Here is an 18,572-nt window from a genome sequence, read left to right on the forward strand (position 1 = left end):
TCTCACTTCTGTGGACCGCAAAGCTGCCCGCCAGAGGAAGTCTGTAAAAGAAGACACGCCCATTGTCAGACCATGGCACACATTCACCATCAGAATTCATTCATTTTAAATCAGTGAACACAGTTACGCAGGATCGTATAAATACTTACATTTATCCCAAATATAGAAGTGATTGTTTCCCCCAGTCACAAGTGACGTAAATTTGATCGGTCATGAATGGGTTCTATCCCATAAGCCTCGAGGTCACCATGCTGGCCATTACCGCTGGGCACTGGACTCTGGTTCCAGCGGAGGGATGACCTCAGATTGCTAGGTTAGATGAACAGAAGTCACGCAAAGAGACTTCAATCAGAAGGAACATTGCTGCACCAAGGTTTTTATGAGGCAGCATTAGGTACGGGCAGAATACTTAAAGGGTACTTTCCAAATAAGTGAACGAAACGCCTGTTTCTGTTTTAAGACGTTTATTAAAAAATAAAGAATACAAAAAACTTTACATAAAAAATGTTGATCAAAAAAAAAAACACAAAACAAAAAATAACACAGTACTTCCTTCTGATAATACCAATTAAGATAACATCGTTGTAGCCAGGTGACCATTTTGTTTTTGGTTGTCGTGAAATGATGTACCATGATGGCTAGCCTGGTATGCTTTTGTCAAGAATGTTTTAAAGAAAGCAGCAGAAGCTGATTTAAAAGCCTGCATGGAGGCAGAGAAAGCATCATTGCATCTATTGTTTTATATTCACCTTAATTCCATACAGTGATTTCTCAAATGCGCTTAAATCCTTAAAAAAAAAAAAAAAAAAAAAAAACTTTGACCAAGCCAGTAATAAAAAAATCACAAATGTGAAACGGAAGCCATTTTTTCTGCAAAATATGACTGCTGGTAACATCCATCTGAAATGGCTACAAGCGTTACAGTTTGTGATTTTGCTATTTTTGGGAAAGACACCATTTTGATTCAATACCGCCTTAGTTATACCTCATAATAGCTTGTACCTTTATCACAATAAAACCAGTGGTGCTTGTAGCACATTTTAAGCACTATTCCAAAATGGAATGTTAAGAAATATCGTCATCAACAGACCTGCTTCCGTATTTGGTTGTGGCCAAAGGTGTGGTTTAGCGATAAGCCTTAATAAACAGCAGGGGTGGCTCAGTCCTAATGAGCTTTACCTTAAATATGTTCAGCCATCTGTGTGGATAACACATAGTCAAATCGCTCTAAGATTGCACACTCCTTGGTGATGTTCACTGAAATTAGAAAAACTAGGGCTTGAAAAAAGAAAAAAAGAAAAACAAAAAGCTTTCAACTTGCATATTATTCTTGTTCTTACATCGCTGCAGGTCATCTTTGGAGACGACAATGCTTCTACGATTGGGTTTAAGGTTACATTATCCTTGCATCAAAATGGCATCAAGCAGTGGCCATCACCAGAAGGAAATATAAGGAAAACACACTTGCATAGTAATACCTGTATGCATCTGTAACATTTTCAGTGACAGCCATACCGAAACAATACTGAAACAGAAAATAACACCTCAGGCAACGCATACAGTAACGGAAGTACTTGGTAATAATTTCTGATTCGACGGTGTTGCTCTTAACAGAACGAACGCATACCGTTACAGATTCCTGAATGGAATCAAAATAATTCCCTTTCTCCTAAGTCCGTTTAAACTGGGCACCCGCGGCAGTGTGGGGTACCTTGCATATACACAGGTTACATAAATTCACAAAGTCCATTCCTAATCTGCTTTGCCTTCATTCGACCTTCCCCTTCCTCCATCCCCCCGCCCCCCTTTTTCATTTAAAATGAGAACAAGAAAATGAAATAAAATACAGAAACAAACCGAAGTCCAGGGGAAAAACGTTCTGATGCTTTTTACTCCAAAGGAAGCTCCTTGACACCCGAAATGATCTGAGAATTATGGAAGGGAATTATCAATCCAACCTGTCCGGGAATATTTCAGGAGGCTAAAAAGGAGCACGAGCAATAAAAATACAGAGTTTTTCCTTGGCCAAAACACTGATTGAATATTAATCAGATACTCAGCGTTGGCCCTGGCAGCCGAGATACATTCTCTCTCTTCCGAGCACGCACATATACATTCGCGCACACGCTCACACACGCACATTCTCAGAGACACGCACACGTGAACGCTCTTACACACACTCTCACTTGCACACACACGCACATTTTTAGACACGTGTGCACACGCACGTGCTCTCACACACGCGCGCACGCACACACACCAAAAGAAAGTGATTTAAAAAGGAAACTCGAGCCTCGGTTGGGTGCGTCGGTAAAAGCAGGAGGAGAGACGTCGCACAGAGCGTCCGAGCTGAGAGCTCCACCTGCTGGGGAAAGCGGGGAGCGCTGGGCGGGTCCGGCGGCTCGGCGCTGCTCTTCAGGGGGAGTCAGTGTAATGCAACAGGCTTTCCTCGACACTCACAAATACAGTCCACTTAAAAACAGACTTGCAAACGATGCAATCTGGGAAAGGATTTGTAAACTTTAAACAAAATAAAAACACTACAAAAATAACTTAAAAAAACAAACTAAAATAAAAAGGAAAAATGCTTGACACATCCATAACAAAAATTAAATAACCTTATTTTTGGAAGAAAAAAAAAAAAGTTATTGCACAAATGAGTAACAGTTTGTTCCTTTTGCACACTTGAAAAAGTTAAGTAACAGTATGGGTATGAAAATGGAGGCAGCTTTGCTGCAAAACGGAGACAGTGTCATCATAAGAAAGGAGGAAGAAAAAAAAAATTAAAAGCTACTGCCTCAAACTTAACCCCGCCAAAAAAGATTTTTCCCAGAGGTCACTTAACTCTCCAGAAACTCACCGAATGGCAACACTCCCAAATTTCGACGGAGTATCGGTGTGAGGCGAAAAACTCAAGCAGAGGGAAAATAAAAGAAAATAAAACATAAGAAATTGTAACAAAAAAAAAAACAAAAACATTTACATCAGGACAAGTTGTCACAGATCGATAAGCACAGTACGATAACGACCTGTAAGACGGGCTCTGGAGCCGCGCCACAGGGAACATGCAAAGGTATCGGCCGCAGAGTGGTGCTGGCCACTCGCAGCACTGGATGCTGGTCTGCTTCCTCTGTCAAGCGTCGGTTGGTTTTTTTTTTTTTTTCTTTTTAAAAAGGGCGGGGCCGGGGGTGGGGAGGAGGGGCCTGGGGATGACGGACAGCTTCAGCTTATCTGCTGCTGAGGGTGACGGGCAGGTTCTCGCGGCTGTGCTTCCTGCGGCGCCAGGTGCTGCGGTTGAACTGCAGGTGGGCGCGGCTCCCTTGCATGGGGCTGTGCAGGCCGGCGGGGCTGTGAGGTCCCTTCACCGGGTACTTGGGCCCGTTGTGTATCTGGGGGACAGCAAGGACCGGCTATTTACACCTTTTCTTCCACCCCCACGCTGAAGACAACCTGGTCAAGTCCAAACTGACTTTACAACCACTGGTCAACAAAAGACAACTGATTTTAAAGTGCTGAGGTCAAAAGGTATAATAGATATACCTCTCAACCCAAATGTACAGAGTTACCTGTGCAAATACAGTGCATACACTGTGTAAAATGAAAAAAATAAGTCTATTTGAACAAGAATGTGTGTCATATTTAGATCTTATTTCTATTTTTTTATTTATTAAATAAGACAAAAAGTCTACCAATAATGCAAGTTTTACTCATTTCAAGATTTTCCAACAGGGTAAAACAATTTCACCTTCAAGCAAAAAGTAAATTAAAACATACTAACATGTTCTACTACTGAGACCAGCAAACCTTACTGAAACTGTCTTTAAAAACACTGCTACTAAACAGTGATGACTGCTGATGAAACCTGTCTGGGAGACTCTGTGGTGACCCAGAGAGCAAAACCCAATCGATCCAGAGAATCTCATTCCCTCACGATATCCTCCCTGAGTAACAACGCAGATCCGCAGGGCTTTGTTTACTCCCGCGTCCAGCGTCAGATCCACCCAGGGGCGTCTGCTCTGTATTTAATGTTAACGTGCTCTTCTAATACCACGTTTATTACCCCCGCTGCTGCTAATTTTACACCCAGCCATCCTGCCTATCTATCGGTCATGGCTTTTCTGCGACTTTTTTATGTTTCACATTTACACTTCAATTCTTTGATGAGTTTACCCACTGGAGATAATAAAGTTATCCAGTCTGTGTGCACTTTTGCTGGCTGATTTTAAAGAGCAGCAGCAGGTGCCAGCCTCCTGCGGTGAGCTGTCTCTTAAGACTTTTCGCTCACATTTTGAAATGTCCTTGGAAGAAGGAACGCGCTGGTATAAAAAAACGAGGAGTCTCATCGCCCTTATCACATTTTCATTTTTGCAGTTCCTCTGAACTTCAGAGTGCGTATTTTGAAAATGTCAGCCGTTGCAGAGAGAACAGAGAACAGTGAGCAGAGTTGGTAAATTCATTTTCTACCAACAGCATGACCAGGCACAGGATTATTTGAAAAGCCCAGTATGATATCACCATTTCTCGCCTATCAATGATTGTGAAGGACAGCCTACAAATCAAAACAAAATAACTTGGACAAAAACTTGCCCCTCTGAAAGTCTGAACGAGACGAGTCATTAATCACACAAAAGGAGCTGGAGCTTCACTTATTGCTTTGGGGGGGAAGTGGGATATTATATTACATTTGACTACTCAGTGAAGGGAGCAGCAGCAGACTGGAACGTCTCAGCGGGGGAGACGCCTACCTTGTGGTGCAGGTGGGAGCTGGGCAGAGGGCTGGGAGACGCAGGAGGGGCAGCCGGGGAGGGCATGTGGAGGAAAGGGGATGGCCCCTCTATGCAGACCTGTCTGCCGGGCAGGGAATGGACGCCCATGTTCCCCGGCAGGGACAGTCTGGCCTGCGGGAGGAAAGGGGTGCACGTTAACCACTCGCCAAAACCACAGCCTTACATGACAGAGGTCAAACGCACGGTCGCGATCTCCAGCGGCGATGGCAGAATCTCGCGGGCACGGTCAAATGTTCGGCATCGTTTACAGTTCAAAAAACAAGCCCAGAATCAATTATCAATACCACCCCTTTAGCTATAACTGAACAGGGTCCTCCAGAGAGGAATTAGTTAATTTTCCATAAAAGGACGCGGCTGGTTTTCAGTACAGAAAGAGGGGGGAGTGCAACACGAATAAACACATCAAGACGAAAGAACAAAAAAATATTTTAAAAACCCCAACCTCCGGGGAAGTGTGCAAAAGCAGCTGGCTACGTGCTGTCGCGCTCGTACCTGGGAGCAGGAAGACATGATGAGCGCCCCGTTCAGGCTGGGCTTCCCGGGGGGGATCTGCAGTGCGGGTGCCAGGGCAGCCAGTGCGTGTGCTGGGATCTGGAAGGGGGGAATGTTCGGAGCTGCGCAGGGAGTCGAATCTGAGTCCTATGCATAGAAAAAATAAATTAAGGAAAAAAAAAAAAAAAAAAAGTACCCAATTTAACGAATAAGACAAGACACGTAAAAACCAGAACTGTTCAACTTCGGTCCTGAGGGGAAGGAAAGATGTGAATTTTCTATAAAAACCAGAGATTCATAGGGGGGGGGGGGGGGGGGGGGAGTTAACTGGGTCAACAAACAATGAAGACTGAAGAATTAGGCACCTAAATTTGAGTAGCAAGCGTACAAGCAATTTTAAAATGACGCAGGCAGAAATTTTTTACTGGGATTCTTCTTTAAAATGCATTCATCCACCAGAGAAAACCTGTGCTTGCTATTGGACACTGAAGAATATTACGAACTCCTCTGCCTATACAGTCACATGCTACAGTAGTACAGAGTGGTGCACAGGGGGCGGTTCTTACGATGTCACTTCCTGAGAGGGAGGAGACTGAGGAGGCGGAGGAGTGCTGCTGGGGGCTGGAGAGGGACATGGGGGAGTCGGCGCTGTGGGGGGAGACGGAGTCCCGCTGCCGCTCGTCTGCCGCGAGGCCGGCCAGCCCGCTGGGGTCCATCTGCTCGCCCCCGTCCTTCAGCACCGGGCCTGCGGGAGTGAGCGCGCTCAGCTTAATGCCTGTGTCCTCAAGTGGGTTCAGTCATACCCTGACACCATTTCACTCGTTCAGAAACGGACTTTCTCAAGCAATTAAAACGGCCGATGTCACACAGGTGCTGATCTGAAAGAACACGACTGAGGCTGATCGAGAGCTCTCGAAAAACGATCTTGAGATTCAGAATCCTGAAATTTCATGCGACAGCGAGGCGTATTAAAGCGGCAATCGTTCCTACGATGTTCGCAGAGGTTTATGTAAGTGCACATAGTAGAAGGTTCGCAGCAGATCTGAGAGCTCTAGTTAGAATTCCAAAGATAGAAGCCGAACACCCACACACACCCGCTGGGGGTGACTTACCGCAGCTCTCCATCTGGGCGCTCTGCCTGCCTCCCCACTTCTTTATGATCCACTCCCTGTAGTCGATGACTTCCTGGGTAACTTTTATAATGCGGCCCAAAGTGCTGCGGGGACAGAGAGGCACAGAATTACAAACTGAGAATCGACGACCTGGAGTCAATGACAGCGCACAGATGGATCCGTGAGAACGAAACTTGCGCTTTCCCAAATATATTTTCAACATGCAATCGATCCCTTAGTTTTACATTATTGTCCTGTCTGGAGCGTCTCTTCTCATTGAGATCATCTGTCCATCCCGCATGTCCCGTACCTACGCAGCGCGTGCCTGAGCAGACTTCGCTGCGCTGGCGGACAGCGTGTTTTCAGCAGACCTCAGAAGAGCGATCGACCCGAGGAGTTCACACGCAACCATGCGGTAATGCTGTGTTTTCCTGTGCAAGACGCTACATCAGAGGAATTTCACTTCACGGGTCAGTGGCCAACCTGTCGGTGTCTTTGTTGGGGTAGGAGCGGGCCAGGGGAGAAACGGCGTGGCCGAGCACGATGTAGGCGTAGTCAAAGACCTCCTTCACTTGCATGGCACCGTAGGAGCTCCGACCAACATCATTTCCTATGGAGGGAAAGAAAGGACTTGAAAAGGCAAACGTGCAAAGGTGCATCTGTATGCTCAAGCGGCAGCACTTCGGTGGATCAAGCCACAAATGGGAAGAAGCGACTGGCGGGGGGGATGGGGGGGGGGGGCTACATCTGTAAATCACGGAATATATTCCACACACACACAATGATATGGTGCAATGCTTGAGGGATCGACGAACAATATCGGTGTAAACAAATTCGCTCAAGCGGCAAAGTCATTAAACACATGGATAATTGCAAACACTCGGGTTTGCCCTCATCGATTAAAAAAAAAAATAAAAAAAAAATAAAAAAATTCTGTATGAGTTTTTTTTTTTTTTTTTTTTTCTTTCTCTCCAAGCTACTGACGTGCATTCCATTTCAGTCCCGACAAAAACACAGCGGCTCAAGCCCTTCAGAAAAATCGCTACGCAACCATCTACTGGAGGCTATTTTTGGGCCTCTTCAGAAATGGAACCTACTTCACTTTTCAGAAAGTAGTACACCGAATTCAAGACCAAACCTGTTGATGCAGTTCGAGGTCAAACAGCAGAATTTACATTTACATTTACATTTTTAGACTCTCTTATTCAGAACAACTGACAGAGCGTACATTCTTAACATAGCCCACATTCAGCTGGATATTTATTCAAACAATTTGGGTCAATTGCTTTGCTTAAGGGTACAACAACAGTGCTCCACCTGGAAATCAAACCTACAAGCACAGCTGCTAGTCCCGTTCCCAACCTGCTATGCTATACTGCCACCTGTTGAGGAAACAGGGTTCTCCAGGCTTCTACAGACCAATCAGTACACACATAGGACCACACAAATTTATGAGTGCCACCATTGTGGACGAGTAGTCAAAGCTCAAACATTTATATCTTTGAATAAAGACTGTTACAGAATCATCAACATTTGGGCAGCCTACACTGCTCACAGCCAAGAACCCCACAGCCCCCCCACCCCCACCCCACCTCAAAGACTGCAATTTCCTGATGCTCCATACAACCTGTCCTCTACTGCTCAGATGGACTGATAACTGACTTGACCATGTCTTGTGCCTACGGACCTACACCCTGAGCCAGCCAGAGGAAAATGGGCTCCCCCACTCGAGTCTGGTTCTTCCTCAGGTTTCTCCCTACATGCCATCAGTTATGTCTTGCCACTGTCACCATTGTCTTGCTTTGTGAGGGTTTAGGCCAGGGTTTACCGTGAAGCGTACTGACAAATTATTTATAAAATCCGCCATACAAATAAAATTTGATTTGATTTTGTCTACAACATGCAGTCCATGTTCATTGTTGCCAAGCAACAGATGAATTTGTGCACTTTTGAACACACACATCAAAAATAAAATGAAAGTGTTGCCATAATATTGTACCTGGCAAGAGAGGATCCTCGATGCACAGCATGGATGGCCGGTAGCCATTGGTCATGGCTTTCATGATCTCTTCTTTGGCAATGTAACCGCCTCCGTTCTTGATGCGGATTCCCGTTTTCAAGTAGTTAAAGTGCCTCCCGTACAGCTCGAAGAACTCAATGAGCAGGATTCCAAGATTAACGTTGGGGTTTCGGGCGTCAATTCTTGGGTGCAGCTACGTCGACGGAGGCATGTAAAAACACAGAGTGGTTAGCCTGCTGTACGTTACATCGGCTTAGGGCCTACAGTTGACATTTAGCATACTGACAACCCAGGATTTTTGAACAATGGCACAAGCCTGAAGTTTCCTCAACAAGATTCTACTAGAAATAATGTACCCCATGCTGACATAGAGCTTTGCATGTTAGGGCTTGCTCCTTATGAAAACATTAACTTAGTATAGTGTGTACAAAACTCCCTTTTGAGCTGGCACAGAAGTTGTTTATATAAAAGGGGAAAAAAAAGAAAAAAAAATAGTAGTACTGCCAGATTTTGGCTTCCATCATCATCTGCTCAGCCACAATAGTGAACATAATGTGAGATGGTTAGGTCATTGCACACACCCACAGCAATTTAGAAAAACGGGGGGAAAGGAGGAAAAACGAGCACGCCCATTAACACAACAGCAGCTCTTACCTGTAAGAAGCTAATGACCATCAAAATGAGACTGTAGGAACTGATGCCGCCGGTGAAGACCTCATTCAGATCCCTCTGGAGGAGGAACTGCTTCAGCACGAAAATTAAGTAAGGCAGGACGGTATACCTCTGTCAAGAACAAGACGAATCAGTAAGCAAACTTGCTTTTACCCACTACCACATACTAAATCACTACGCTACCTCACATTAACTACAGTCACAGGGCCTCCACTGGCATTTAGAAATGTGACAGAAACTTGAGATGATTTCAAAGTTTGAAATGAAAGCTGAGCAAATTAAGTTCTGAAACAAAACCTCCAAGCGACGGAAACAGCAAAATCCATGCAAATCTATGGAAAACAAGGCATACTGAAACATTCCATAGAGCATGTCCTCATTTAAATTCCTAAAATGTTACCCTCCTTCTTAAAAAAATGTTCATAGTAAGGATTGCTCTGGTTCTCAGTTACTTTGATGAAACTCACTTGACAAGACCTGCAGGTGAGAATCTTTTCCAAAAATAATTCCTTTAGCAAAACACACCAAGTGAGAGCCAAGGAGCTTCTGAATGACTAATCAGAAATAACTCCAGGGTTTCAGAGCATGTATATACAAGTGACAAGACTTATGTTGTCTCAAAAAAGTTTCATCAATAAATTTTCAAGCACCCCTATAGCAACTAATAAATTAGCTTTAATGTCCACTTGACTGAAGAAGCATGAAGTGTCTGCACTTACAATAACTCGAGAACATTACAGACAATAGAACAATGTAACCACTCAAATCAACCAAGAATTTCATTTCACCAAGAACGCAAGCTCAGAATACTGTACCAGGCAAAGATTTTACAGATTATAATTAGCATTTACATTATTCCAGGAATGACCACATTACATGCATGCCTTTTGTTTGGAAGAGGAATGAGGTTTATTAGTACTATGAATGCAAACCTTCACGTAATCCTTGATAAAGCGAGCAGCTTTCACCCCGGTCTCCACGTTAAAACTGATGTCCACCTTGACTTCAGTTTCTTGGTCAGTCAGTTTTATTATTGGTACCTAAAGAGGAGGAGGTCAGATTTTACTTCCTGAAAACAGACCTTTCATAATCAGACTACATGGATTACTCAATTTCCTGGCACATTACTCATTGGAAAGGACATTCATTTATATAGCTTAAATGAAGTTAAGTACAATGATCAAGGACAACAGCGGTGTCTTGCATGCATTTTGGACCTGCAACCTACTGGTACAGCAACAAGGCCTCTCAGGCACCACCATACCTTTCTACATTTAATAACACTGACCAATGTCTAGAGATCACACACCAATATGAGCCTTAGCTCAAAAGCAATCCAGTGGCAGCTCCATAGCCTGCATAAGGAAAGCTTCACTTCCATTTTCAGCAGGGGTGGGGAGTTGGGCAGGAGAAGATCCCCTTTCAGTGAAATTTGGGCCAATTTTGGTCAATTTACTTCTCAAATCTTCAAATAACAACAAGCACTGACTTTCATTTGATAACGAGAGGCATGTTCACACAAGCATTCCTATAGGGAGCCTTTACAGGAACATGGGTAAACCCCGATTTTCAGGCGAGGTGTGAAATGACAAACTCACCGTAGCTTTGTCAAGTACTTTAATGGAGTAAGGCTCAGCCACATTGTGTTTCCGCAGGGCTTGTTCCAACTGCTGCAGTGGGGGACGCTCCCATTTTCCAAAGACCACCAGGTCAATGTCGCTGCAATAAGAAATGCACTCATGAACGCTCACCCACGCCCCACCAGAATGTTACCAATATGCTTTATTTCAGACTTGGATCTTCAGCAAACATATTTTCATAGCACATAAATGGACTGTTGACTTCTCACTTGAACCAGTTCTAATGTTTTCTGATTACCGACATGCTTTTCTTTACCTTGTGGGGAGATAGAGCCCTGTACTGAAGCTGCCAAATATCTGGACCTGAAAAAGGGTGGGGAAAAAAAACAAAAACAATTATGAGTGCGTGGAACACAATGCTCACATTTACAGAAATAATTCCTTTGAAAATGACATCAACAGGGTTCACACCCAGCTTTTCATACTTGCAATCTTCAAAATCTATGTCCGGCATCAAGACCTTTGAGATTTTGTCTTAAAACATCAGTGAAAAGGTGCCCCGGCATTCCTGCCATTCTCTGGGCTTTTTATGAGATTTCATTTTCCTTAAGGACTTCAGGCCAGAGGGAACTCTTAAAATTAGGTAAAACCTCATCAGGGCACAGAGTGTTTGCCCTGGAATATTTTGTTTGTAACAGAGCAAAACACTAGCAAAAGATGATCCCAATTTCATTTTCAAATGTGGAACAGATTCCACCGGACTGGAAAAAGAAAGAGGATGCCAAAGATTCTGGAAACAATATTGAAATTTTCAATGTCAGGATTCTGTGCTCCAAATAAATCCCTGAAGTGCACATTGTCCAGATTTTCACCTGTTAATGTACACTTTACAACTAATGAAATCATAAAGAACGAGCACATAAATACCACGCAGGTGCCTCTGTGCTAGCCATGTCAAAGTCACTGTTCTTCCTGCATCAGAACTGCTGATGAGGTAGTGGTAATATTTGGTATTATTTACATTACCAATGATAAGTGATCTACAACCCAAAAACAAAATAAAAAAACAGCATAGGATACATTATCTGACGCTTTTTAATGTGTTATGTGGTCTGCAGTACTGAACCAACACCATGATTATGCGCTCAGTAATAACGGCCCAACACTATGCTCACATGCTCTGTTGAGGGATCTGTACTGAATCTGCAGCAGTCGTGCACTCCATGGGTTCAGTTGCAATGAACCAGTGCCATGCTGGAGTGCTCAGTTCGTGTGCGCCATAATGATGCAATACTGCACTGGTGCACTCCATCACGGGTTCTGCAGCACTGACCCAATACTGTACTGGTGTGCTCTGTCAGGGATTCTGCAGCACTGACCCAATACTGTACTGGTGTGCTCTGTCAGGAGTTCTGCAGCACTGACCCAATACTGTACTGGTGTGCTCTGTCAGGGGTTCTGCAGCGCTGACCCAATACTGTACTGGTGTGCTCTGTCAGGGGTTCTGCAGCGCTGACCTAATACTGTACTGGTGTGCTCTGTCAGGGGTTCTGCAGCACTGACCCAATACTGTACTGGTGTGCTCTGTCAGGGGTTCTGCAGCACTGACCCAATACTGTACTGGTGTGCTCTGTCAGGGGTTCTGCAGCACTGACCCAATACTGTACTGGTGTGCTCTGTCAGGGGTTCTGCAGCACTGACCCAATACTGTACTGGTAGCTCTGTCAGGGGTTCTGCAGCACTGACCCAATACTGTACTGGTGTGCTCTGTCAGGGGTTCTGCAGCGCTGACCTAATACTGTACTGGTGTGCTCTGTCAGGGGTTCTGCAGCACTGACCCAATACTGTACTGGTGTGCTCTGTCAGGGGTTCTGCAGCACTGACCCAATACTGTACTGGTGTGCTCTGTCAGGGTTCTGCAGCACTGACCCAATACTGTACTGGTGTGCTCTGTCAGGGGTTCTGCAGCACTGACCCAATACTGTACTGGTAGCTCTGTCAGGGGTTCTGCAGCACTGACCCAATACTGTACTGTGTGCTCTGTCAGGGGTTCTGCAGCGCTGACCTAATACTGTACTGGTGTGCTCTGTCAGGGGTTCTGCAGCACTGACCCAATACTGTACTGCTGTGCCCTGCTAGGGGTTATGTACTCACGTTTGCTGAGGGCCACAGCTCTTTGATGACGGTCTCTATCCTGTTCACCACCTCCTTCCGCATGGCGGCTTCCTCAGGCCGGGGGGACATGAATTCATAGAAATCCACTATCTCCTCATGGAGCCTGGACAGACAGACAGACAGAAAGACCGACCGCATACAGGCTGTGAGTAACACATGCATTTCAGAAGTCAGGCTGAAAACTCTTGTGGAATCTCAGAACAAAGTGCTCCTGTTATTAGCAAATTAGAACTCAGCTACAAATGCACATTTGATGCTTCTGCCCAGTCAAAACGCAGATAAGATTAAACCTTGCATCAACTGCCTTTTCTAAATATTCATTACAACTTTGACTCCTCACTAGACATACCAGAGGACTGACAGCAACACTGGACAGCACGAAAAGACCCAGTACATGTTTTTATTTATTTACTTTTTTTTTTTTTTACATATACAGTAAAAGCAAGAACTTCCAAGAAAAATGTGTGGTCTATTTTGTAGTACTGCCATTGCTTCTGCTCCTCTCTGCTCATCTTGAATGCACTAAGATGCTTATCTGATAAAAGGAAAACTAGAAAGGCCAGGATAAAAGATAACATTCATAATGTTAAATGTCAAGAACTCGCAGAAACGTGTTGAAACGGGTTGCGTCACATGTTCAGCATCACATATGACCATTTAGCAGTGTTTCTTTTTAACGAGAATTCCATGTTCCACAAAGGAAGAGTTGTGCAGTCCTACAACATTACTGAAGCAGGGGAGCTGCTTTTGCAGTGGTTTGTTATGTTGTTCAATTTCCTCTCTTGCCTTTATAAGACTTGAATATCAGAGAACATCTCACAGCAATTTAAATATGACAAAGAAACATAAGTGCACTGTGGAATTAAGGGAAACTTCACCCCTTGAAGCATAAGGTACAGTAATGACAATTCTTCAAATGGCCAACCCATCAATTTGTCTCCAAATGAAACTAAGAAAAAGAAATAACACACAGCTTAGTTAAGAAAGTTTACAGTGGGAATAAACTACATCTACTATAGAAACTGGGTTGTAGCTTGAATTTGTGTGTAAATATGCACACTTATTTATCTACAAATCAACTTAACATGACTAGGTCAGGAGACAAATGAAAGCTGGAACACATGCCTATGAAATATAGCCTCTGCTCCACGAAATGGCAAACAATTTTCTCAGAAAGGAGGTCATAATGCCAGCTTTGCATGGGAAGTGTCAGGGAAAAAAAGACACTCAAGTATGCTGCTTGTTGTATGCTTAGTAATATTCAAACTTCAGGAGACTACATAAAATAAGCACTGGATACAAGCAAAATTATTCCACCCCCACACTGAAAAGTCAGAACTCAAGCCAGCCTAACTTTTAAATTTAACATACACGCTACTTTAAGCACAGGGAGCAGAACAACAGAGAATCTGTTGACAATCATTGATATTTGTTGGAAACAACTTTTGTTCTACTCTGCACCAATGTGTTCATATTAAATGCATTTCACAAAACATTGGTTGTTCAAAGCTTTAAGCACGTGTATATTATACAAAAAATTATAAATATTGTTTAAAATGCCATTCCTAAATTTTTCAATATCTAACATTTACACCCTTTTAGCACGGTTAGCAGCAACGTCTGCTTTTCGATTTAGTTGCACAACACCTCCAAAATGGGTGGAAGTTGAAACGAGGTAAATCTTTAAAATACTTCAAGTCATGTATAATTGCACAACACTCCTAAAATACTACATTTACGCTAGTTCAAGAGCCTCTCAGGCCATTTCAGACTTCTTATAAAAGTATATAAAAGCCAAACTGCAGTTGCATATCTATGCATGACAACCGGCGGAGCAAATGAACAAGTTACTTTTCCCACGAGCTCCAAATTCTCTCAGAAAATTCCCAGATGGGTGCAACTTACATTACAAATATCACAAGTTCATGCAACAGATGCGGCGCTTCCTGTTCAAACCCTCTGAAAAACTGGTGGAATGGATGCTTTCGAAGACACACACTTCATTATAAGCCACGCATATTCAAGATAATATTCTAGACAATATGAACCGGCTGGGTTTATTACCGTATGGAACTACGGTATTCGTACCATAGACTGCATTAAAATTCTGACCTAGTTTTTGGACAAGTTATGTTGAACGAGACAAGTTCAAGTTTTTAGTGAAGGAGATACACGTACAACCGTTGAAATCAATACAGCAAATAGACACGATACTACTGTCAGATGCATTAACGACCTTCTACTTAAACGAAATTATACAATACATGCTGATGTGAAGTTGTTAGGTAGGCTACGCAGCTAAAATCTGACATGCTAACCGTCCGAGAATTGAGAGCTGGCCAAATTCCCCCTCCCCCTCCTCGGGCTGTCAGATGGCTTGCAAGCAGACTAGCTCAGGAGAATCAAATCAAAACTGCTCCGCTAGCGTCTTGCAATTCAACAAGGCCTAGAAAGCGACTTAGCCACTTTACCATCGTATAATGTGGACATTATTGGACAGTCATATAACGGATTGATAAACAACCACGTTAACAGTTTACCCAAATTACGCACTTCATACACTTTCATACATATTCAATGCAAGCCAATTATGTGGCTAAGTCAGATAACGTTAGCTACAGCTAACGCAGACTAAAGGCCTCAGGTGGATATACACTACACGAGACTCCATTTTATGTAGCTAACGTTAGCTAAAGAAGAGTTAAATAAAGGACACTTGATAATCATAATAAATGAAATTAAAACACTATGGAAGCCTGCTATTTTAGTTGCATTTTTGTGCATATTTTAGTTGCATTTTTGTCCACATTCATTCTAGCTAGCTAAAAAAACTAATTAGCAAGTCTGAAGCGTAAAATTTTGCTACCTGGGTGCAAATGACTCATATTTCTGCAGATGTTAGCTCGGTAACCATCTACCAACTCGGTTAGAAAAATAAGAATCAATTAGTAACGTTATTCCTCTGCCATCTGCAATTTTAGCCAACGATAGCTAACGTTAAATTAGCTAACGTTAAATTAGGTAAAATAGCTGTCCATCTGTAACTAACGTTAGCTACGTTGCTTGCAAAAAGTGAATGATAGACATTGGAGTTGGCTTTAATTGGTTAACTTTGCTCTTATAAATATTACGATAAGTAAATTCACTTTGAACCTTTAAATACAACATGCAGTGGTAGCTAGCCATCTACCGCTTAATGAACGTTCAAATAAGGCTTGTCTGAATTCACTAGCCACGCCCACTAACTGTACCCCTAATGAATATTTACAAGACATTCGGAAAGATATTCTGTTATACCAACTTAATAATGAACATCAATACAAAGTTATGATTTCAATACTTTTATCTGGCTAGCAAGCTACCTTTCTGCCAGGTTACACCCATGGTGGGAAATGAACACCAGCCAAATGCTGGTAAATTTAAATATGTAGCTGGTAAATTCGTCTAATCTACCAGCCACTTTGGCAGGTAACCACCCATCACTTGTCGATCCTGTTCTATTTTAAATATCTAGTTGTTTTGTAAAACAGTGGAATTGGCTGGTGAATTTCAGCTTTCACCAGCCACTGTGGCCCGTGGACTAAACAAGTTAGTTATCTGCGACATAGCGATAGTAAATCCAGTTCCAGCATTTGAGCACCATTCTCTAGAACCTCTTATCCAGTTCCCAAGTACCGTCCTATCCAGCCACTCGGAATCGACCACTCGATCAAATAGACAAGTAGCTGGCAAGCAAAAAACGTTTCTCTCATGGCAGTGACTCACTTCGGCATTACCTAAAAAGCAAGCCAAGTTAAGTCCACGCTGGGAAGTTAAAACTTTGCAAGCTACACCAACCACAGCCAAATACACGCCCACTGGATTTAGCTACAGAACTTAAAAAGACAATCCAATCAACCAAAAACGATGCCCTACAAAAAGCTAGTTACACAAATATTACTTAGGTACACGTTAAACAAAAGTACCAAAGTTAACCATCACAAACCCTTCACATCACCTTCAAAATATGTCCTCGCCCGCAATTTAAAATTCTTCTAAGTTTCTAATTGGATGGCAGCAAGCCAAATTTGCAAAGTAGCTAGTTTTCAAAAAGAATGATTAAATAGCTATGGCTAAGACCCAACTTAAAATAATACCACAAGCAGGAACTTCTACAGAAAGGACATCTGCAGAAGGCGAGTTTTTACAAATATAAAACAAATACAATATTTTAATCCTTCTCACCCATTAATCCCTGGATTGTACTTCCTCGTTTTCCAAGGAGTTCCAGAGCAGACATAGTTGCCATTACTACAGTTGGATAGCAGATAGTTGATCCCATAGGTGCTCGCCTTGTTGTCACTTTTCCTACGGCCTGGGTGGTGATTATGATGGTTCACGATTGCAGTGGGGTGAAAACTGTGACGCTTGTTGTAATTTTGCTGGAAATTGTATTGGTGTTGCTCTTGATGCAGATTGTGGTGGTGGTGGTTGATATTGAACATGCTGTCACTGAAACTAAATATACTGGCACCTCCGGCGTTTTTGTTCATGTTTCCAGTGGCATTACTACCACTGCCATTAGTCCTTCCCGAGGAGCAGTTAGGAGCCGGGCTTTCCGTTACGGATTCCACAGAGGACGAGGACGACACCGAACTCGTTTTTTGTAGACTTTTCCCCTCTCCCACACCTACCTTTACCGTAACTCCGTGAGCAAACGGAGAAGCGAGAGGGTTCTGTGCGCTGCCGTTGGGTAACGTTACACTGAAAGAAGAATTTGCAGTGCTGTTTCTAGAGCTGCCTGCATGGCTACTGCTTCTGCTAGCAGCCGCGGCTGCTACATTTTTGAAAACGCTCGAGTCCACTGCCGGAGAGTTGACACAGAGGTGCTGGTGGGGGTGATGGTAGTGGTGGTGATGGTGATGATGGTGAAGAGGCTGATGATGACTGGAGTTTGTCCTGACTGCCTGAGAGGTCTCCCAAATATGCATCCATAAGGCATTCGCAGGTCCTTTCTGCTCGGGCTGAATCCAAGCTACCCTCGGATCCATTCAACAAAAATTTTAAACAACCCCTTTACGCGAATCCTTTTGCCGGTTAAAATACCCTCGTTAATGGACCTTGATAGTTCGCAAATAATCCCGTTTAAAAATAGAGAAACAGTAAGTGCTAAAAGCCCAAATCGAACGGGGACCACTGGCTAGTCCTCATACAAGCAAGCTAGCTCTAAATTGTGAAACAGTACAGCGATCCAATATGGCGTATTCTCTTGAACCCGAAAACAAGCTGCGCATGTCCATTGGATTTTAAACTATCGCCCTGAACACACCCCCGTCTCGAAAAGCGAGCACGCGCAGTGATCATCTACAACGATTGCCCCACCCTTCTCTACATGAGGGCAGTGGCACACAGCTCATTTTCTAATGTAATATTTAAAAAAATCTACACACTATTAAAATAACTTAACGCTGATTTATATCCATTAAATAGTATTAGAATATGAGACAAAATCAACTGTAGGCTACAGTAAATCCACACAGAAAACCACGTCTAAAGCCAAAATTATCATTGGGCATTTTATGTCGATAGAATGATAAGAAGACGAACTACAATTTAAAGCAAACACATGAAAAACGTGTTACACAACACGATGGCAGTGAAAATAAAAAGCAAAGACTGGATCAAAGCAGAAAAATGACAATATTACCAATAGTAGAGACAACGAAACAGCATACACAACATGGTATGAAGATGA

At 43.2% G+C, this 18,572-nt stretch overlaps 1 protein-coding gene across 1 annotated transcript; it reads right to left on the bottom strand.

The window, feature by feature from the left end:
* Positions 1-447: 447 nt before the first annotated feature.
* On the bottom strand, positions 448-18,100 carry tent4a (terminal nucleotidyltransferase 4A). Its single transcript, XM_064347788.1, has 13 exons — positions 17,063-18,100; positions 12,818-12,941; positions 10,980-11,026; positions 10,682-10,802; positions 10,016-10,123; positions 9,066-9,194; positions 8,391-8,604; positions 6,875-7,001; positions 6,392-6,495; positions 5,846-6,024; positions 5,280-5,426; positions 4,746-4,898; positions 448-3,389 (listed from the first exon to the last, which is right to left on the bottom strand). Exons 1-13 carry the CDS (start codon positions 17,866-17,868, stop codon positions 3,228-3,230), a joined length of 2,421 nt encoding a protein of 806 aa, XP_064203858.1. The 5' UTR covers positions 17,869-18,100; the 3' UTR covers positions 448-3,227.
* Positions 18,101-18,572: the final 472 nt, after the last annotated feature.

The sequence above is a fragment of the Anguilla rostrata genome, chromosome 8, assembly GCF_018555375.3.
Source record: "Anguilla rostrata isolate EN2019 chromosome 8, ASM1855537v3, whole genome shotgun sequence".
Classification (NCBI taxonomy): Eukaryota; Metazoa; Chordata; class Actinopteri; order Anguilliformes; family Anguillidae; genus Anguilla; species Anguilla rostrata.